This window comes from Achroia grisella, unplaced genomic scaffold (assembly GCF_030625045.1).
Source record: "Achroia grisella isolate CSIRO2021 unplaced genomic scaffold, CSIRO_AGI_Agris_v1 utg1245, whole genome shotgun sequence".
Taxonomy (NCBI): Eukaryota; Metazoa; Arthropoda; class Insecta; order Lepidoptera; family Pyralidae; genus Achroia; species Achroia grisella.
Window position 1 is genome coordinate 863,602 of NW_026712606.1, and position 23,157 is coordinate 886,758.

A 23,157-nucleotide genomic window follows, 5' to 3' on the forward strand; every position below is an offset into this window, starting at 1 on the left:
ATTTGTAAAAATTACTTAGAACTTTTTTTTCATCCAATTTAATTCTAAGAACTGTTTATGTAATAATCTTCTATTAAATAAATATACCATTGTTTTCTAAAATTGTAACACCGATGATATCGTGTTACATTCATCGTATTCATATAACCATTATGCCACACTTTTTTCCGCATAATAGGCAAAATCATACATATATATAACATCAAATTTTAATGCAGCATGTCGTATATGTAGGTACATTATTGTATGATAAATGTTTATGTATTTGAGACAGCTTATGTAACAATGCAGAAATTACTTCAGTTCGTAATTTATTGAACTTTCTGTATTATAAGAACAACATTTCTATTGATTTTACTACCTCAATTCCTTTGTTAACTATTATTAGCATTATTACTGCAATATATAAGAGCCAAGTATCTATAAATATAGAGAATTTATGAAACATACAATGTTAGGCTTTATTAAAAGCTAGATTAGCGAAATTAAACAACAACTATGCACGGGAAAAAATATACATATATTTTTAAAAATCAAATGCTACATGCTTTTAATGATTACATAACAAGAACGATGCAATTGACTAATAGGCAGCTAAACATTTTTTAATCTTAATTTCAATTCAACAGCTCTGCTGTACAAACTAATAGGATCAGACAATAAATTCTAAGCACTGTTCGAATGTAAAAACTATTGTATAACTAAACAGCAATTTCATTTATTCGTCTTCTGAATAAATACAAAGTTATTTTGTAATAATTAAATTCATATTAAATATATTTTTATTGTATTACATAATATGAAATAAAATTTATTATATCATCATTATCATTATTACATATTATAAAATAAAGTCGCTGTCGCTGTCTGTCCCCACGTATGCTTAAATCTTTAAAACTACGGATTTTAAAGCGGTTTTTTTTTAAATATATAGAGTGATTCTAGAGGAAGGTTTATATATATAATACATGTACACCCGTGCGAAGCCGGGACAAACAGTGAAGTATCAATGGTAATTATGTTTATTTATCTGACATTTACTACAGGTTTAATAGTTTTATAAGTCTTATGTTGTCTTCTACTTTTGTATTTTGTTAATTATCAATTAGTATGCAATGCATTATAATTCGTACAAATACTGTGACGTATGTTAAAGTCTTTTAGAATATAAGTAGACGTGGCTAACTTTAGGAGGATATGTATAATTGCCGGGTCGTTTATTTTTATATAATGGTTATGGAACCTGGAATATTTTTTTACAGATCTTACTTTCTCTTCACCTTGTACAATTTGCTTGATTACCTGTCGCTGTTGCAAGGTACAAATCGAGTAGTAAGTAGGTACGTTTCATACTACAACTGTTACATAATCGCAAAATTTTACATTTTAGCCAGTTTAAAATAACAATTCATTGCTATCAAGATAAAGCCTCTGTCGGCCTACTTGAAACTGATTCATTTATTAAAAATCTCATGTAACTGATTTAAAATTATATATCAGTTTAAATATATCAATTAATCTAAAAATTCGATGTGTTGTCTACCAATTGTTATATAATCTGTGTCATTACACAAATTATGCCAAATAATAGAAATTTTTAAATATTTATTATATCGTTTCTTTACAATTTTTTAACCACTTAATGCATATTTTTATAGTATTTGTGCCAAAAATAATACTGATTGAATTTACTAAAATAGTTTGGAAATTTACACACACATACACCACACACGTTTAAAAATATTAGGTAACTATTATAGAACATTGTCTTTAAAGTAATAGTGGGTTATTGGAAGATGTCGTAATTAAATTAGTGTTAGTGCATGTAGAAAGGGTAAAAATCGTGATTTTTCTGAAATTAATTTGTTGTGATTTAATGTTCCATTATTAATAGGATTTTTAGGTAATTATTTCTGTATTTACCTTAGAATTAATAGCTGTTCCATTAAACATATTTTTTTAAAATACTACCGTTAACAAACAAGATCTGTAAAATCCCTAACTAGACATGCACAGTGTTATATATCATTATAAAAAGCAACAATGGTGCCATTTTATTATAATCCGCCCTCTGTGACATGTTATGAATGAAGGTTTGCACTTTAGTACATACTTTTTAGAATGAAGAACTGTATTTATTGCTTTTCTGAGTCGGAAATTTTCTAAGAATTGTAATATTTCTTCACGTTTTTCGCTTAACATCTAAGTTATAGTCCTCATTCTCAAGTATAAAATACAGTATTTAGTGGTTTAGCTTTGATAGTTTATATTTGAAGGTTGATGCTTTTAAGAAACACTTCTAATATACCTATGATTCTTAATATTCATTCAGCAATATTGGAAAGCTATGAAATATAAATTTCGTAGCTTTCAGCATGGATCCAATAATGGGTATGAAAATCATTAAAACAGATAAATAACGGAAGTTTACTGTATTCGCCAAAAAATATATATAATAATATGTCCTCATAATAAATAGATTATTGAATTATTAAGTACTGCATATGTATTTTAATTTAATAATTTTACTCTAAACTTATTCTATATTACATACCTACATACACACATTTTTAGAGTAAAAGTGTAAAATATCTGTTGAAGATAAAACAATGCAAGGGTAGATAAATTATTCTACATTCATGTTACGATTTTATTTATTTATTGTATATACTGTCTTTCTATTGTACAGACATTTTGTAATGGCGCCATTTTGAGATTCATCTAACTGAGACTTGCCTAAAGTGTTATATTATTATAAAACCTCCCCTACCACGATGGTGAGTCACCTGTGTCTACAGATATAACAACATTAATTACCAAATAAAATCGTTGACACTATAGTCTTCCGAGTCATTAAATTTAATGTTTTTTTTTTTATAAAATTGACCAAAGATTCCATATAATAAATTGTTACTTGCGTAGATAACTCCAACAAACTTGTCCATTAAAATTATCTGTAGTATACCGTCTTTTATTTATAATCGTGATATAAGCTCGCCGATCCACTCCAATTTGTTCTTAATTGTTCATATAATATAATTTGAAACTATTTGTAAAACAAACTGAGAAGCTTTAACAAATAGCGGCACAATAATATTATGAATTTCAGTTTCATTACATATCTTATAATATGCAACAGAAATCGAAAATAAAAGTATTAAGAAAAGAACACGATTAAAGTAACATACAATTAATTAATTTCTATAAATATATGTTCTATACATACATGTTCCTGGAATATAGAAACTCTCCAAATTAAACTTTTATGGTTGAAAGAACTTACTTTCTTGCTAATTTAATATTATTCGTAAATTTGGTAACTATAAGAGTTAAAAATTGTTCCAGAGCTTAGAAAGTTAACGCCATCTATTGTCAAGTAGAGACAACTACTCAATAAAGAAATCACTACTATAGTTTACTGTTCTGTAAATAAATAACTACACATTTTGTTACCCTCCGATAGTTTTTAAAACTTTCTATGGGCTAGTTAGTGATAATCTTTACGTATTTGGCATAAAGTATAAAGACCTGTATCATACAGAAACAGCTGTAGGTAGAAACTTTATTCTAGTCTGGGGTCTAACCCGTAGCCGTTCAAACTTCAAACAAAAGTGCTACTTACGTACTACTTAATTATATAGAACAGCAATTCCTTCTGTTTAATCTTAGAAATATGTCATTGGAAAAAAAGTACTTATATTTTGTAGTTCATATAAATGTGGTAACTATTAAATTTATATTAAGCCAATATATTAGATTTAATAGTTACTAACAATTCTCATTTGAACGGATTAAATTTACAATTTAACAGTTATTAACGGTTGAATGGTTCGTTAATAACTGTAAATTAAATGGATTAACGAACCGTAAAACTTAGATCGCATCTGCTCTGAATTGAAACGATTGGGAATTGCTATAATAATTAGAGCTAGTAATCACTATGTTATTTACACTAATTACAACAAGTACAACTAAACGTTATGATAATTTGCTCAATGGTACAACCCTGTTTATTTGCGTATAACAGAACGTACGTATATTATTGCAAAAATATTGCAGTACGTTTTATTATTTTAAGTTACCTCTTAACATTTTGTAAAGTACAGTAAATCATAGGTATGGTATATTTAATAAAATATAATTTAATTTCCTAAATTTATACATTCGATACCTTTACTACTTCTGTATTATTTGTCAAACATGAAATTACTAAACGTTGTCTATAACAAAAAAGCGCTGAATTCAAATGGTATATATTAATATATTGTATTATGTTACGACAATTAAAAATTTGTTATTCAAATTATATTATTTTTAATGGAATAAAAGATCTACTAATATACTTTTATATGAAACTAGTTTTATTTAGGTCTAAACTATTACATTTTTTGAATACTCGCTAACGATGTTTTAATATCTATCACTAGATGGCGTTACGTTGCTTGTTGTGTGCGGTCGTTCGACCGACAGATATTCGGCAAGTAAGATGGCGACTATTAATGTGAAAGGCGAAACGTTGTCTTATTTCTACTTGTAAATAAAGTAATTGGTACATTTAATCATTTTACTGTTGTACAAAGTGATATATATTATTGTAAAAGTGAAAATTATATCGTGAACTGTTGTGTATGTCGTTAAACTGCAGTGGCTTTATTTCACAATAGACAAAACCCGTCGCAGCGAGCACCCAAGGAGTCGAGGCCATATTTATGATGTTATCTGTCGTGTGAGCGTCCTCCGAAACCACATTGATAAATGTTTTGTTGAAAACTGAAGCGATGGTATGTTTTGATGACTGTACACTTACTGAAAGTGACCTGTTCAATTAAAAAAGATTCTGTATTGTTCCGTCGCACCTTGACGCTTTCATGGCGAAGCGGCGGTATTTTTATTTCAATAACATTGTCCAAATGATAATTAATATTCTTATATACAATGATATTGTCATTAGTCTATGTTCGTAATTTATGAAGTCATTAATACCATTATAAACATTTAATAGAACTCCAATAAGACGTATTTAAATTGTGTAGAGTTGTATTTGTACACTAAAATTGTCTTTTCTTCTTTTCAGGGGTGTATTTTATGTCTAAGAATTTACTAATAAACTCAAGATGATAATCAGTGCATCAATTTAGTGGTAAATAACACATCTAGTGGATATGGATGAAAGTGTGGACTTCTATTGACATATTACATACATTGACACAAAACAAAACATCCCGGAGGTGGTAATGGATCCAGTAGGACCATGGTCAGCATATGCTTCATACAATCGGTTAGCAGGGGTACAGGCTGGTGCTGCAAGTGGAGACTTTCATCACCACCTAGCCAGTGGTGGTACAGGATTAGGCAGCCAGTCCGTACCGTCGACAACAAGTCAGTTGCTGCTTCAAGCAGCACATACTACTGCTTCATTAGCAGGACAACTTGGTTCAACAACAGCATCTCCTTTTAACCCAGGAGGATTTCTTTCTCCACCTGCTGTTGGGTATGATGCAGTATTCTCACCACTTTTTCACCATGCAAATCCTAAACCTGCACATTATAGCTCTTCTCTTCAGGCCCAACATCGACAAGTAATAGCTCAAGCCGTTGCTTCAAAACAATCTTCAGTAGAAACTGAATTATCTTCATTGCGAGAAAACTATTCTCATCAAACATTAGCTGCACAAGGAACATCATTTTTTGATCAATCTTCAACACCAGGAAGTACAGCCAGCTTAAGTTGGCAAGGAAATAATCAACTTCCAAGTCCATTTGGGATATTGCCCCATGAGAGTGTTGTGCCGTCATCACCAAGTCCAGCTACAACAAAGGCATCTGCAACCTATGAGAATTTTAATGCCCATTTTGCTGCAGCACAAACACTCAATAATCATCTGAACTCTCAGATTTCAAGTACTGGTAAACAAACAAATAGGTCTGGTTCACCAGCAACAGGATCAAAACCAGCATCTTCCACATCATCCACATTTTTTCAATCTCCTTCATCTTTTGGAAATCAGACTGATAACTCATATAGTACAAGCGCAAGTGCAAAGGGTGGGCAACTTTCATCTCAGCAGGATTATGCTGGAAGTAAGTCATATTCAAGTTCTGCAAGTTCAACTGCTCATTCCCAGCAATCGTGTATTGTGTCAACTCCACCTGTAACCTCTTCCTCTACACCACCAAGCAAAGATTATCGTTCTTCCACTAACACCACTTCCCGACCTTCCTCTTCTATTTATAACTCCCAGTCGCCTAAAAATAGCAGTAGTGAAAAATCATCAAGACAATCATCAAATAGTAGTAGTAGTTTTGTCTCACCCACATCAAAACCACCTCAAGTGCAGACAAAAGCTCAGAGTAAAATATATCCAGAACTAAATACAGAACAAAGAAAAAGTTGTGACTCTAATGATAAATTGCAACCTCAGTCATCCCCTATAAGTTATTCTATTATGGATGCCCCAGGAAGATTAAGCTACAGTAGTAGTAGTATTAATTCTTCTAAATCTAATCGAATTGGTAGTACTCAATATTCTGCCTCTCAGGGTTCTAGTTTTAGACATTATCAAAGTGGTAATAATGTTGAATCTGATTATCATGTTCGTGCAAAAAGTAGTTCTAGTACTGATACTGGTTATTCCAGTAGTAGTTCACAAAATGGTCCTGACTGCAGTGTGGTTATAGCTAGAAGACAGAGTCCTTCACATGCTCCCCCACAGACCTCTCCCATTGGGCATGGTTCTAGTCCTGCTTATCCTATGTACCATAGTCCTATGAATTCTATAAATTCACCACAGCAACATGGTGACCACTTTAATAAAATTAACAGTTCTGCACCCAGATCACCTTTGGATGCATCAATAGCACGGCCTCCTTCACAAAATAGTCAGGTAGCGTATCCGTCTGTTATAACACGAGCTTTAGGTATTGATCAAACTAAAACCTATGCTGAAAATAGATTTGAACGAACACAAAGTCAGTCTTCCAGTCAAAGTTGTTGGGAAAATGAACGGCAATCAACTAGAAAATTTTCTAATACCAGTAGTAATAGTAATACTTACAATAATAGTACATTAGCTGAAAGTAACAGTCATAATGAGGAAACTCCTCAAACTCCAACTCACAGAACCTTGTCAGAGAAACATCAAAACTATTTTGATAGTAACAATGTGGCTTTACAAGATCTTTCTAGTTGTAGAGGGGATCCCATGACTATAGTCAAAAACTTGCAAAGTTTGCAACAAAGTTGTCAATTACAAGATACAAAATCAAGTAAAAATCAAACCCCAATATCAACACCACCGGTGTCCAATAAAACTGTAGCACGAAGAAAGAGTACTGAAAAACCTGTTTCTCATACAAATATGAATGAAATATCAAATGCAGTAATGGCAGATTATTTAGCTAATAGAATTCCACCACCAGCTCATAGTTCAACTAGTAATCAACAACAGAATGGTAGCTATTTTGATTTTGAAAGATGGAATCTTCCACCTCCTCCACCCAAAATGTTTCCTGGCACTACCGCTTTCGGTTCTCAAGCTCCACTACATGCAACAAATTTTGCTAACCAACATCAAGCACTTGCTATGCCACATGGCCATGCTTTAACATATTTCCCGCCATTTCACCTAGGTCCACATCCTGATTTCCAATCTTCTGTGGAGTTAACACCATTGTCGTCATTTAGCGAGACTCCACCTTCGGCTTCCTCGTCATCTTTTTCAACGCCTGAAACTCGTGAAGAGGAACAGCCTAAGGTGGTAGTACCTAATATAGAGGAAGAACTTGGTTTCCTTGCAGAACAACGGGCAAATACTGCATCATCGGTAGCACCCACTTCACAGCAGCCAAATCTAAACAGCACTTCACAAGACGCTACTACAAAAATTATGGAAAAAAAATTCAATGTCCCAGTCACGGGCCCCGGTTCAGGTTTCATGGCTTCTTACTTGAAATTTTTACAAGGAGAACGGGATACTTCTCCGCCACCGGCCGGTCGAGGCGCCAGAAAATCGACTTGGTCGAGAACTACTACAAACAGCAATACTAATAATAAAGGGTACACACAGAATGATCACACTAAAAGTCAGTGTGATGCAAATACTACTCAGCAAAGCGCTAACGGCGCTATGACGACGCCTAATGTAATAAATACAGGGATGTCTCTGAGTAATCCAGCTATGAGTTCGACAGCAAATATGAGCACAGCAGGCTTATTGGGTGCTAACCAGATACATGGTACGTCGACAAATTTACTTAGCTCGCAAACAAAAGGTCTTGAATTGGATGATCCCCGTTATTATAACTTGAATAAGGATAGAAAACGTAAATATGATGGAAGTGAGGAATCTTCTTACGATGCGGATGAAGAAGCAAGAAGATTGAATAAGCCAGTGCTCAATGTGCCTAGTACGCCTCTAAATGATAAAGGTAAGAAGGGTCGGACGACTATGAATAAGCCGACGCCTTCAGCAGTAGTGGCGCCTCAGCCGGCCGCGCCTAAGAAGCCACGACCGCCTGCGCCGCCGCCCGTGGCTACGCTGCAGGCAGCGCCACACCAGCAATACTATTACCAACAACAACCCGACGAAGGTGCGTTCAATTTATTAGATTTCCATTTAAGAAGTAGAGCGCGATGGTGAAGAGCTAGCCCTGAAGCTTGTATGACAGGAGCAAGCTAACTGCCATTAAGGCAGGTTATCGTGAAAACTTGTTACATTTTAACTGTGATAATGTAAATTTTTATTAGATGAAATCTATGATTATTGAACTGTATATATTTTCTATAAAAGAAATGTGATGTACCTATCTTGTAGAGGTTGATATTTTTAGCGTTAGTCTGTAACAAGATTTCACTTGCATTGTTGTTAATGACACATTATTAGTGCCATTTTATTGTAAATTGTAGAAATTGTGACTCTTGTCATACTCGCTACTGAAGGGGTGCTACCATTAATAATTCTAAAATCGTGGTATATTTTTTTATGGAATCAATACCAGTGGGTGTCTGTTGTATATATAACATAGTGTATTGTATTTTACAGTATTGAGTTTAGGTGGTACTTACTATAGTGTATGCATATTCTTTAGCTGAAAGTGATTTTATATTATAAGGAGAAAATGATTTGCATAATAAATTGACAGCTATAAGTAAGTGCAAGATTATGTAATAGATGGCCATGCCCTGGACATAAGTTTTTTGTATTTCTATTTAATTGTTATTTGTTTATGCACAATTCTCAATATTTTATGTAAATACTTTTGTATAATAGGAGGAGACATAAAATAAACACGAGTATATTACTGATCATGTGTAAAATAATTTTAATTTATAATTATTCCTGGTAGCACCCCTCACTTCGCCAAAATAGGGATAACATGTACATTGTAATTGTAATCTTTTTTTGTTTGAATTTATTGATTGTATAATAAATTAATTGTCTAAGCAATATTAAAGCAATAGCTGTCATGTGTACATGTTATCACAATGATGACTTGTTCGTCACTTGGCTTCCTTTCCTCACCACTCCTCAAACCTTAATTACAATTTGATATATTCAACACAACAAGCACTGCATTGATCTTAACAACAGGTAAATATATTTTTAAATTTTTGTTTTTTAAAACTGTAATTTCTCGTTTATGATTTAAATTTTCATTTTAGCTACAGCACATGGACCTAGTCTAGGTTATGGGCTCGGATATGGTGCTCAAGAAAATGACAACAACAGCGATAGAAAATTACACCATATCAAAACCCATCAGCAAATTTCCAGTACAGGACAAATTGAAAATACTAGACCAATAGAAGAAATGCCTTATCAGGTAAAGAATTTGTAGTGTTTGTTTACAAGGCGAATTTAGTACCGCACCAACAAAATCGAATCAATTTAATTCTTGGCAGTAAGAATTGTAATAAATACAGGACAGTACCTACTAATAAAAATATAGTATCTCGACATAAAATTACTGCAGAGGCTGTACGAGAAAGATATATACTACACAGGCTATCAAAGATCTACGATTAACCGGAAGTGAAGGCATTCAGAAAAATAAAGAAATCTTGACCCTGTAGTTATGAAACTAATAAGTATTTGTATAAAAAAAAAGCTAAAAAATCAACATCCTATAACCTGAGTACTGCTTCTATTAATCATAGCCTTAAATTTAAAGTCGTCTTAGTTCAGAAAAATCATTGAACAAAATATATAAATAATATATTTTCTAACTTTAAACTGTACTGAAAAAAAAAGTAAAGTATTTTGGCAAGTAGTTTCAAAAGTTTGCTTATTCAATACAGATTTCACGAAGGTAGGTAACACTTGCTAGATATCTTCTATAATAAATAAAAAAAAACATTTATACTAGAATCTAAATATTCAGGTATTATTGGGCTCCAATATCATGTTTGTTCAATGTTCTTGCTGTCTAAGTGAATTTAAAAGATACAGTACTACTAAACTGATTTCATAATGATGTTATGCATAGTACATATGTACGTACGTACGTATGTCATAGTTATCTTTTTTACAAAGGGTTTTAATAAAACGTCAATTCTTAGATTTAAACATTTTAAATTAAATTTTCGAAATCTTCCTTCTGCTTAAATACAAGTACGAGATCTTAAGAAAGACGTGGCAGTATGACGGGTAAATCGACCACTCGGCAATTGTTAGAAGCATTACTCAACTCAAGGCTACACTCCAAAAGAGTAGAGAGAGAAAAGAATCGCACATATACGGATAATAGTAGACGGTGAGAAACTAGGGAGAAGAAAATTGTATTGGAAAAAGATACTTGTAATGGATTTAAGAAATGCGTAAGAAAAGATCGCATAGAAGGAATAAGCAAATAGGATAACTATTATGTTAACATATTACAAAATACATGATGTTTTTAACAAGGAAATTGCAAGAATGTTCGCATGGAACAAAAAGGATACAAAAAAAAACTTAAAGCAATTTCTTATGATGTTTATACTAAGAAAATTGAGTAGTAAGAAATCCACGCGGATCTACTCACTGGTTCTCAAATCACCTCAAGGTCGTCTTAAACGTCGTCTCGTTCTTATCGTTTGGATTAAAGTGATGAAGTTACAGAATTAAGTGAACAAAGTTAAGCAGGTTATAGTCTAACAATGACTGTAATATTATGATATTCATAATAATAAATATTAACAATATCTAAGTAGGTACTTGACGGCCTCGGTGGTCTTGCGGATTAAACACCGCCAAACTTCTGATGGTCGCCAGTTCGATTACTCGCACAGCGCAAACATTTGTATTCCTAAGTATGATGTTTAAAGAAAGGTTTGGATATTCCCTATGTATGTTATGTATATATTGCCAAAAAATCTATTTATATCTATTGTTTAGTACCAATCAGACACTTGGATAGACTATCTACTTGGCATTACTAAATGGCGCTGTGTGAATTGTCCTGGGTTATATTTATTATTATTAATTAATGTCACAAAAAATGTTTAATATCTTTATTTTTATGTGACATAAATAGCCAGAGAAAGGCTTTATGTACTGAATCGAGGTATAAAAATCATGGATAAATAACAAGGTATTAAGTACAAAGTTATTGGTATTACCACGGTATTATAATACCGATATATAGAAATTTACGGATTATGAATCTACCATGTATTTAAGCTTAACTTTACACTTTGAAAACGTACTTCAATCGCTGCACTTCGTAATCATGCCAGTGTGTAGACGTTATTCTAACAGGTAGAGTTCAATCCAATATAACGTGAGTATACGTATCCAAATACTAGTCACCAGTACCTTGAGGTTACATTGTATGAGTATTTATGCAGTCTATTGCTTATATGTGCTCCGTGCTCCTAATATCTAAGTAATACCCAATTTATTTCAGTCCGGAGAATTTGTGGCGATAAAAACTGAATTAAGTGAGATGTGGCCTTCTATTTGGAGGGTAGATGGGAAAACATTGCTACAAAAGTATGAACCTTTTGAAGAGAATGGCAAAGTATTGTATCGAAATATTTCCACTGTAAGTTAAATTGTTGTGAAAGAGAGAAACTAATCAGACAAGACAATGGTTTGATTTCGTGTCTGATAATTAAATTATATAATTTCAGTACGCGGCGTGGAATCCAGAAAATAAAAAATTATACACACAGGTCCCAGTGAAAGTTCGGTCACAGTCGCATTTGGAGACGATAGTAGAGTTAGTTAGGAGTGAATTGCCTAGAAGCGAATTGCCCTTCGATGATTGTAGTTTTATAGAGAAAAGGATGCTGGAAACTCAAATGTATCAGGAGAATTTTGAAGTGTATATACAAACATTAATATCACATGCATTAGACCCGAATTTTCTAACGGAAATATTTCAAGAGCAAGGTGAGTTGCTTTTTATTTTTTATGTAAATGTTTTCATTAACTCCAAAGTGTAACAGAATTGCAGTGGTTTGGGTATATAGAGAAGTGTTAAATTCTGCGGACGCAAGATAAAAATGCAAATACACAATCGTAAAAATGTTATGAACTTGAACGATTTATTTAGATTATGGCAGGCAGGTTTAGTATTAATTAAAAAGAACATCTATCGTAACAAAACTAGTTAATCAATTTGGTATCAATAGGAAACTGAATTCATTGAAATGTATACACTAAAAATATACTTGAATAGGGAATCTGGAACCGTATTAACGTGTACAAATATCGTTTCCAGACGAATACTTCCTGTCCAACGTGAAAACGGTGGATGAAGTGACGGAGCGGATGCGCGGGCGCGTGTCTAGCAGCGCGGGTGTGGGTGGAGCTGGGGGAGCGGCGGCAGCAGCGGCGCGGGCGCTGGACGCTGCGGTGGGCACGTGGCCCGGGCTGAGCGTGGCGGCCGGCGCTGGCGCGTGCCGGGCCTGCGCCCGCGCCGCTGTCGCCCGCCTGCTGCTCTACGGCCAGCCCTACAACCCCGCCACGCTCGAGCCCGTCCAGCCCGACGCGAGGCTCGCCTACGAGAAAGTGAGTTATTGTCCAGCGTTACCTATTAACTACTTCACACGTTGGTGGGGTCAGTCAGTTGTCAGTCCACATTACTAATATTCCCCAATTATTAGTAATGTGGACTGACGACCCCATTGCTGGCAATGTACTATTGTCGGCTGGCCTCCGCGCGGTTCCCTCTGGAAACCATCATGACTAATTTCTGGTGAATTGTCATGATGGACAATAACATTACTGAACTTATATATTTATCATGCTCCACTGGTGACGACCGCCAGCGTATACCGTTAACGTAGGCAGGTGCACCATGCCATTATAATTCCAACAAAAACAAAAATACTCCACATATTTAGTTGGCATAGTGTGATAAGCGGTGGTCCTTTCGCGACGAAACTTTTGTATCCACGAGTATGATTGTTTGGATTGGTCTACCTAGACCAATACACACAACGTACGTTGTGTCATTCATGTTATACAAATAATAATTTGTATAACGTGAATGACACAACGTAAAGTTAAAATAAGATTAATATTGATTCAGGTGTTCTTATTTATTAAACATATTATGATATACGTAATTTATATTAGTAAGGAACGACTAAACATTTAAAGATATTGGAGCTTTAAATTACGTTCAATTTGTCAATAAAATATGTATAGTGAATTTTAGTAAACAATACTGAACCAATTTATTCCGATCAATTTATATTGACAATTTAAAACTACCTAGTAATTAACATTTACAATAACTTGTATAGCTAGCTTATGCCTTGTATTTATAATGTAATTTGTAATGCATAATTGTCAACAAAAATTGTCTTCTTCGTTTGTAGACAAACTAATTATTTGTAAAGGCGTAGAAGAGTTATCGCTGAACGACTGCTGATTAAATTCTTTGACATCAATGTAATGCCTCATGCGGGTAGTGACTACATGTTTCCTAACTTAATTCAAACATTTGTATGTCATCCGTAGTCTAGCGATTTAGCACATCACCTTATTTTTGATAATCGCTGAATGGATTCGTTCGATTTCTTGCACGATACAAATAGTCATGAGTATGATATGATTGGGTGGGGTATTTTCTGTATATATTATATATGTATAACAAAAATTAAAATTTTAACAAAAAATGATAACAAAAAAAAACTAAAATTACAACTATGTATATGTAACAGTTAAGCTCTGGATAGCTTGAGACTAGATGGTGTTAGGTTAGGTTTTAGTTTTGATGACCTTCTATAGAATGCTCAGATATTTTTTTGTCATCATTTATATTTAATTAATACCAATGATAAGGTTTATTATAAACCTTCTATAGAAGGTCATCAAAACTAAAAACAAGCGTGTTCTACATTTTATACAGCTTCATGTAGCGCGCCGAAGCAGATTAAGTTATCTATTTGTGGGGTCGGTAGTAATAATAATGTAAATAAAATAGACCCTCAACAAATGATAAAATGTATATTAAGGAAAATTATAGAAATTGATACTAGAAAATATTATTAGAATTATGTGGCGAGTGACGGATGACATGAGAATATTTTAATGTGGATCGTATCTGTCTTGTCTGTAAGCGGCCAGTTGTCATGAAAAGAGGTAATGATGTGAAATGATTATAATACAAATTTATACAGTACACCATAACACTCCCTTGCCGAGACCGTGTCACGGGCGATAGTAGTCCGGGAAGTGAACTGTCCTGCCGCTGCGTGTAGTACGTGGCCTCTCAGGTGCGGATTGTGATCGCTGTTGCGTTGACGTAGAGTGCGGACTGGAATCGTTGTCGCTGCGTGCCATATAAGCTGGTTTCAACCGACGGTAAGCTCCTTGCCTTGAACGTCGATCTTGTACGTCTTAGCTTCTCTTGAGATAATTCTATGCGGCCCCGTATAGGGTGGTTCGAGAGCTTTCTTAATAGGACCTCTGCGTAAGAATACATATTCTGCACTGGAGAGATCTTTTGGTAGGTAAAATGTTGGCTTACTGTGACACGATGCAGGAGTTGGTGTAAACTTGGCCATATATGTCTGCGCAAGCGAGCGACGAAATCCGTGGGATCGGATGTGGTGTTAGCAGCTGGAGTGAAGAACTCGCCGGGCAATCGGAGTGTCTCGCCGTAGACAAGTTCAGCTGCTGAAGATTTCAGGTCTTCCTTCCAGGCGCTGCGGATACCCAATAAAACCAGTGGCAGTACTTCGGTCCACTGTGGATTATTATGGCATATAATCGCTGCCTTGAGTTGGCGGTGTAGTCGCTCTACTATGCCGTTGCACTGCGGATGATAAGCAGTGGTAGAATTGTGTTGAGCACCGACCAGTTATGAAATGCGCTGGAAGAGGTTTGAAACTGTTGCCCCCGGTCCGTGGTTATGGAGTGCGGGCAACCAAAGCGGGCAATCCAGCCGGAAATGAAGGCGCTTGCACATGATTCTGCGGTGATGTCCACCAGTGGGTAAGCTTCAGGCCAACGAGTAAACCTGTCGATGGTGGCGAGGCAGTACCTGTAACCAGAAGAATGTGCCAAAGGGCCAATTATGTCGAGATGAACATGAGAAAAGCGTTCGGATGGTATGGGAAATGTAGTGAAAGGTGAGAATGAATGACGTGTGACTTTACTGCGTTGGCAATCTGTGCATTGTTGAGCCCATAATTTGCAGTCACGTCGTATACCAGGCCATACATATTTCTGTGCAATTAGTTTGGCTGTTGCTGCTGCTCCGGGGAGACTTAAATTGTGCATGTTTTCAAATGCTTGTCGACGGAATGATGGTGTCAAGTATGGTCGAGGATATGCCGTTGAGTGGTGACAGTATACATTCCCATCGGTCTGTCTTAAATCTAGTGCTGATCCTTTTCTGAGAAGATCTTGCAATTCAGGGTCTTGAGCCTGGTCGCGTGCGAGATCATCATAATTTATCTCATGCCCGATTTCTTTTATGCGAGAAAGTGCATCGGCTACAACGTTATCGCTACCAGCAATGTGACGTAAATCTGTTGTAAATTGGGATATGAAGTCTAAATATCTGAATTGACGAGGTGAACATTTATCTCGTTTTGTTTTGAATGCAAAGGTGATGGGTTTGTGATCAGTGAATATGACGAAATTTCGAGCCTCTAGCATGAATCTGAAGTATCTAATTCCTTCATATATGGCTTCAGTTCACGATCGTAAGGACTGTACTTCTTTTGTGATGATGACAGTTTGCGTGAAAAGAATCCCAATGGAGACCATGCATTGTTCTGTCTTTGCTGAAGTACGGCGCCAATAGCTTCATCAGATGCATCAGTAAATAAGGCTAATTCGGCTTGAACATCTGGATGTGACAAGAGCGTTGCCTGAGAAAGACTGGACTTACATTTGTTGAATGCGGCTTCAGAGTCTTCAGTTATATTGATAGGAGTTGAACCTTTGATGTTTCCTGCGAGTTTAGAATTGAGGTCTCCTTGTATTTGTGCTGCATTAGGAATAAATCGTCTGTAGTAATTCAGCATTCCTAGGAATCTCCTCAATTCCTTGGCGGTTTTAGGTAGTGGATAACTTTGAATTGCTGTGATCTTCTCTGGAAGTGGGCGAGTACCGTGTACGGAAACGTGGTATCCTAAAAATGTTAGCTCACTAACGCCCCAGACGCACTTTTCTGTATTGATTAGTACGCCGTAAGCTTTGAATCTATCGAACAGGATTCTAAGGTGTTGAAGATGCCCTTCCTGAATTCTGGAGAAGATAAGTATGTCGTCCAAATATCAGAATACAAATTCGAGTCCCTGTAGCACTTCATAGATAAATCGTTGAAATGTTTGGGCTGCATTTTTTAAGCCGAACGTCATAAATGGGAATTCGAATAACCCGAAGGATGTGGTGATGGCGGTCTTTGGAATATCGGCTTCATTTACGGGAATTTGGTTGTAGGCTTTTATTAAGTCAATTTTTGACAGTATTTGCGAACCTGATATGTGGTAACTGAAGTCCTGGAGGTGTCTGATTGGATACCTGTCAGGTATCGTCCGTGCGATGAGTGTGAGCTCTATAATCTCCTCAAGGACGCCAGCCATCATCTTTTTTGGGTGCAAGATGATGACCAGGAACTCTCGGATCACCGTGCAGTTCTATTCTGTAACATATCTTCAAATTCTTTTTTAGCTATGAGCAGTCGGTCGGTTGCTAATCGGCGAGGCTGAGATGCAACTGGAGGTCCGGGAGTGGTTCGGATGTGATGTTGCGTGTTATGCTTCGGTTCGGTTGGTGCACCAGCTGGTCGTGTGATTTCAGGATACTAGCGCAGCAAATCGTGAAATGGTGAATCTCCTGTAACTGCTTTAATTGTAATTGTTTCTTGTGATGTATCTTGGCAATGAGGGATTGAAATGGAGAGAGTGGTGACGTCTATAAGTCGATGGTTGCGGCAGTCGATTAATAAATTGTAGTGACTTAAAAAATCGACTCCTATTATCGGTTTGGTAACGTCGGCCAGTCGTTGACTCTCCAATTGAAATCTCTTCTGAGGCCAAAATCGAGGTGCAGTTGGATATAACCATATGTTGCTATGACTGTATTATTAGCTGCGAACAATTCGTACCTGGTTTTACGTCGTGGTCCTCTGGTCGCTGATTTTTGGAATACGCATTAGTCAGAGCCTGTATCTACTAGGAACTGGACCTTGGTTTTCCTGTCAGTGACGAAGAGGCGGCCGTTGCATACTAGGCAGTCATTTGCCGCCACTACTGGCTGCCTGTGCAGTTTTCCGAATTGTATGTGCAGGGAGTAGTACATCGTCTTGCTGCAGCTCCGAAGGTTCTATGATACCAGCATACATCGTTGGTTTGTGATTTAGATCGGGAGCGGGATCTTGAATTAGTACGTCTACCATAGTAAGGTCTGCCTCTCGATCTGGAACGAGACTGATCTTGTTGCTTGTACTTGGCTAGTTAACTCCTTTACTCGCTGGCACATGGTGTTGAACGCGGATTCCGGTACGGTTGACGTTACATGTGCGATGGTAGGTGGTGCGATATCGTGTACATGATCAACCAAGTCGGCGGTGGCTTCAAGTGTGCTATCCTTTTGCAAAGCGACGATAGCCTGAAGGTTAGCGGGTAAGCGACTGGACCAGATAGTACGTATAAAAGATCTTCACTTACTGCTTGTCCAGCGAGACTTTTCAGGTGATGCAAGAATTGTGAAGGCTTCCTGTCTCCGAGCTCTTCGTGCATCAATAATTGCTTAATTCTACGCTCCTTTGACGTGGTAAGTCGTTTTATAAGTTCGGATTTTAGCTTTTCGTACTTATCCGTAGGTGGCGGCGAAACAATTATATCTTTCACCTCGGCTGCGTACTAGTGATCAAAATTTTGTGGTATCGGCTGTGATGTTTGATAACGTGAATTGTCCTTCGATCTGAGCGAACCATACGGCTGGTTCTTCGGGCCAGAAAGGTGGTACTTTCACGCCAACCCGATTTGTTGTTCCATTATGTTGAATTTGTTCCGGTCGGTAGGTCACCAATGTGGGGTCGGTAGTAATAATAATGTAAATAAAATATACCCTCAACAAATGATAAAATGTATATATTAAGGAAGATTATAGAAATCGATACTAGAAAATTTTATTAGAATTTTGTGGCGAGTGACGGATGACATGAGAATATTTTAATGTGGATCGTGTCTGTCTTGTCTGTAAGCGGCCAGTTATCATGAAAAGTGGTAATGATGAGAAATGATTATAATACAAATATATGCAGTACACCATATATTAAAATTAATTTTCTAAACAAGAACTGGAATTGATTTTAAGCTTATTATAGTGTTATCAAAGACCAAATTTTTACTAATATTGTTATAATACACTAGCTGACGGGTATACTACGTTACGGCTGACAATTTTATTTTATACAGAATACCTAGTATATAAAGTAACATATGACAAATTTTTAATCGGGAGAAAACTGAACGTTTATTATATGTTCATGCTATTTGCTGACTTATGATAAATACATGATGCTACAGCCAGTCAGATGAGTGTATGTATAACAGGATAGCACTTGCAACAAGTTATTTCCACGTGAACAATAAATATAACTTTTTCCTATTTATAAGTAATTAAAATAAATATTATTCCAGGAGTTTCTCGTATGCGGGACATGTTGCGGTCGTGTGCAACTATATTCAAGAATATCACATCAAAAGTATCTAATGTACGCAGAATGTAGTAAACGAGTTGCCGAGAAAAGAATGCAAAACCCCAATAAGGATACTACTGTAATACTAAATGAGTTGTTAGCAGACGAAGTTTGGTTGTCACAGGTAATAATTGTGCATCAATATGACAATAACTCACAAAATGTATATATATAATAGATATTAATATTGTGTCGTCCATAATGTATTTGATACTAGCTGTGTCCGCTGTTTCACCCAGGTCAAATCTCAATAAAAATATAGCCTATATGTTATTCTGATATTGCATAAGCTATATTACTGTAAAGTTTAAAAAAAAAACCGTTTAGTAGTTTTTGCATGTTAAGAACATCAAACATTGATACTCACAAACGCGTTTATAATATTATTATTAAGATAAATTATACCTCATTTGATAAATGACTAAATAAGTACATTCTTTTAATCTGTTAAAGAAAGTAGTTTCTGTGATATTGCACATGAATATCAAAATGGTGTAAAATCACTGTGACCTGTGAACTTCTTATCACTTACAATGTACCTAAAATAGGTATATTACAACTTTTGATCAGAGGTTATAATTCTTATCAATCTTGAAATTACCTTAATTAAGAAGAAATGACCGTTTAAATATATAAACTTTATCGTTTGTCGTTGACGAACGCCATCTATTATAAGTAATCCGAAGTAGGGTTTTCTGTAAAAACACTAAAGAAAAAAACTATTTCGTTTTTATCATTTGTGTCTTTCCTATTTTGTTTTGTGCTAAAACATATTACATTATTACATCTTCAAAAATATTGCACGAAATACATTAAACATTGTATTTGTCGACAGTTGTTCCGCGACGTGCGTCACTCTTGGGCGGAAGCAGAGGCTTGGGAGCGCAAGCTGCGTCAGCAACCTGCCAGACACCTCGTATAACCCGCACTCGTCGATGTACGACGCTGTATTCATGGACTATTTTTTAATTTGATTTTGATACCTGTGAAATACGTGCTGTATGTATGTAATTCTTTTTGTATTTTAGTATGCAATGTACTAGCATTTAAATTTAAATACCAGGGGCAGGATCTACTAGCTATAGGCACACATCACGTTTCTATTAGTTAATATTATTTTTATTGTTTTTGTCATCGAATTTTATTGGCTGTTACTTAGTATCAGTCCATTCGTGTCAATACACCGGTGCCATTTTTATACCGTTTTGTAAAAAATAATTATGTTGTATGGATCATGGTAACCTTTTTCGTTATTCGCTATATTTATGTAATTAGAATAACAACAAATGTTCTAAAATACCTGAGCAGCTTAGCTTTGAGTTTTAACAAATTCAATTGTCTACCCAAAATAATGGCCAAAACAAATTTATCTCATTATAAATACGTAATTTCGACGAGCACTATAGTTATAGTCTGTTTTTTTTCTTGTATGGCATTACTAGTAAACAAAATTTAGTAAACGTGGTAATTGACCAGAAACTAAATAAAAATCGGCATATACTAATATAAAACAATGAGGTTGGGATACGTTGAATCTATTGTTAAATGAAAATGTGTCTTATACAAAGATTAGAACTTATAGAGATTGTATAATGATCGGCTCATCAAAGAAATACTCTATTTTATATACTCGAAATGTAGTCATGTTGTTTGAACCATCATTTATTTGCCAGTTATGCTAAGTAAGAAAAGCAAACTATAAATTTTGTTATGTTCTAATAAAATATGAGTATATTTTCAATATTGTAATGAAATTATTCCACTATTATTTCTTATTGTAAATATGATATTATTGTGCAATGCCTAATGAGGAATATGATTTATTTTCTTTTAAATTAACAATGTGGATTGTAAATGTAGAATTATTATATTAAACAATTTTATAGATATTTCAAATTATCGGTGACCTTTTATTTGTGACTATGACCATGTACAGAATTGTATAGAAATTATTAAATTGCAAGGCAAATAGTTCCTTTTTTACTTAGTCGTTTGTATGATTTTCTGTAAACAAATGAGATCTTCATACAATCTTTTCTTTTATAAGATCTTAGGCCTATTAATGATACAAGGAGTGGTAACAAAGTAACAAAAGAAATTTGCCGATACAAACAATCATACTTAGTGTCTTGCTTTTCTGTTCTATCTAATATATTCAACTACATAAACGATATACTCCAATAAAGCTAATATGTATAGAACATGGCATTTGTTCTTTAAACATGAAAATTACAAATAGTCTCGTGAAGTTTACCACTTAATTTTTAACTGTACTTTTCAATCTGATAAATGTAATACTAAAAATCTTTTGTTGATTTTGTGATTTTTAATTATTATTTTTAAGCCTTTGGTCTGTGAAAAACTAGCGTTTACAACATGTGGGAACATTGATGTATACATTCAATTTCACATTCCTGGAGATATAATTCTTACCTGGTCTCATTAAAATAATATTTTCTTTTATGGTATATACCACGACTACAATTTGCCCCTATTTATAAAGCGAACAAAATGTAACAATATTTCTATTGTGCAAATAAAGTACAGTACGAGATGATATTTTGTATAATTATTGCATTAGGTTGTATAGGTTAACACATTACTACATAATGTAGTTTATAATCCTAAGTAGTTATGTAGCATTGTAAAAATACAGGTTCTATCTGGTAATTAAAGTTGAAGAAAACTTTATTTTGTTCAGATTGGACAAGACTTGGTCGAATTTGTTTTGACACAATATTTTAATGTAAGACATCTTAATAAACGGCAATTTCATTTATTATTATCTTTCATTAATTGTTCAAAAGAAGAATTATTCATGAATGGTTTATTACTAAAAAAAAACAAAATAAGCAAATATTACACAGTTATACACAAATAAATAAAGTTACAGAAACTGGAAATTTGTGAAATATTTACTTGTACTCATTGCTCCCTTGCAGAACCTTGTTCTAACACTACCACTGATTTATAGTGAGCAGCATTTTACAGACTTACAATTGTAATGGGCTATTTAAAATAATCTTACCTGTTCTGTTGTGAAATTTCAAATCGCGTTTTATTATTTTAATAAACAGATTAATATTATTTTAGGACATTTAGAAAATAAAACAAGTACCTTTTTTCAGAATACTTATAATTTGCTTGCACACAGCCTCTATTGTTAAGTAATAGAACTGAAGTCCGACTGAAATAATACATTAACAAATACTTTTCGGGCGACGTAATACGTACTCAAAATAATAATTAGTCTAAAACATTGCTGAAAGTCATTATTTATTATTAGTGAATGTTATTATTGAAGCTATTAACCTTGGTTTCAATATATTAAAATAATAGTAAAATTATCTAATCACCAAACTAAGTTGGTTTAAGAAACAATGCATGAAATATTTTAATACATATAATATACATACAATTAAAATCAGCTGTATTAAAAGTACAATATGAATGAGATTTAATAAGGTCCCGGTAAATAGTTGTGTGTGCACACATCTTCTGTACTTAATCTATCACGAGGACGAGGCACGCACGAGGTACTAGCGACATATGGCGGCCCCACTGGCCCGATCCATATCGCCTCAATTTAGTCACAAGCGTGACCATAACCTATACAAGAATCTAGAATTACGTAACTTATAATAATTGCATATATCATACATCTAAATTCAAGTAACTTATTTTTTATTCAGTTTCATGTTTCAATATTTTACTTTTTTTTTTATTCTTTTTTTGTTTATTATTTTTATACCATAATCTCTGTTTGTTGTTACCACAGCGCGTTGTTGCCGGTGAAATCTGCCTTCCACGAATGATTTTGTCCACCACTATGTATATGACATAATGGCCATGATGCGAAGCATCTTCTAATTCATATATAATTATTCGACGTTGTCTGACTTGCGATTAAAGTGTTTTTTTTTTTTGAGGGTTGATAATGGAATGGTGCACCCGCCTGCGCTAACGGTTTACGCTGGGGGGGCACCAGTGGAGGATGATAAGATG

At 34.7% G+C, this 23,157-nt stretch overlaps 1 protein-coding gene across 2 annotated transcripts; it reads left to right on the plus strand.

Annotated features, from left to right (window-relative positions):
* Window positions 1–4,478: 4,478 nt before the first annotated feature.
* LOC131854850 (mucin-12-like) lies at window positions 4,479–23,062 on the plus strand. 2 transcript variants are annotated; one of them, XM_059206018.1, is made up of 9 exons: window positions 4,479–4,781; window positions 5,075–6,081; window positions 7,798–8,589; window positions 9,662–9,822; window positions 11,884–12,021; window positions 12,110–12,371; window positions 12,703–12,992; window positions 19,094–19,276; window positions 19,988–23,062. In XM_059206018.1, the coding sequence occupies exons 2-9, from the start codon at window positions 5,235–5,237 to the stop codon at window positions 20,072–20,074; spliced, it is 2,760 nt and encodes a 919-aa protein (XP_059062001.1). In that variant the 5' UTR covers window positions 4,479–4,781; window positions 5,075–5,234; the 3' UTR covers window positions 20,075–23,062. The 2 variants fall into 2 exon arrangements, with proteins under 2 accessions (XP_059062001.1, XP_059062000.1); XM_059206017.1 differs by having other exon boundaries at window positions 5,075–8,589.
* The last annotated feature ends 95 nt before the right edge of the window (window positions 23,063–23,157 follow it).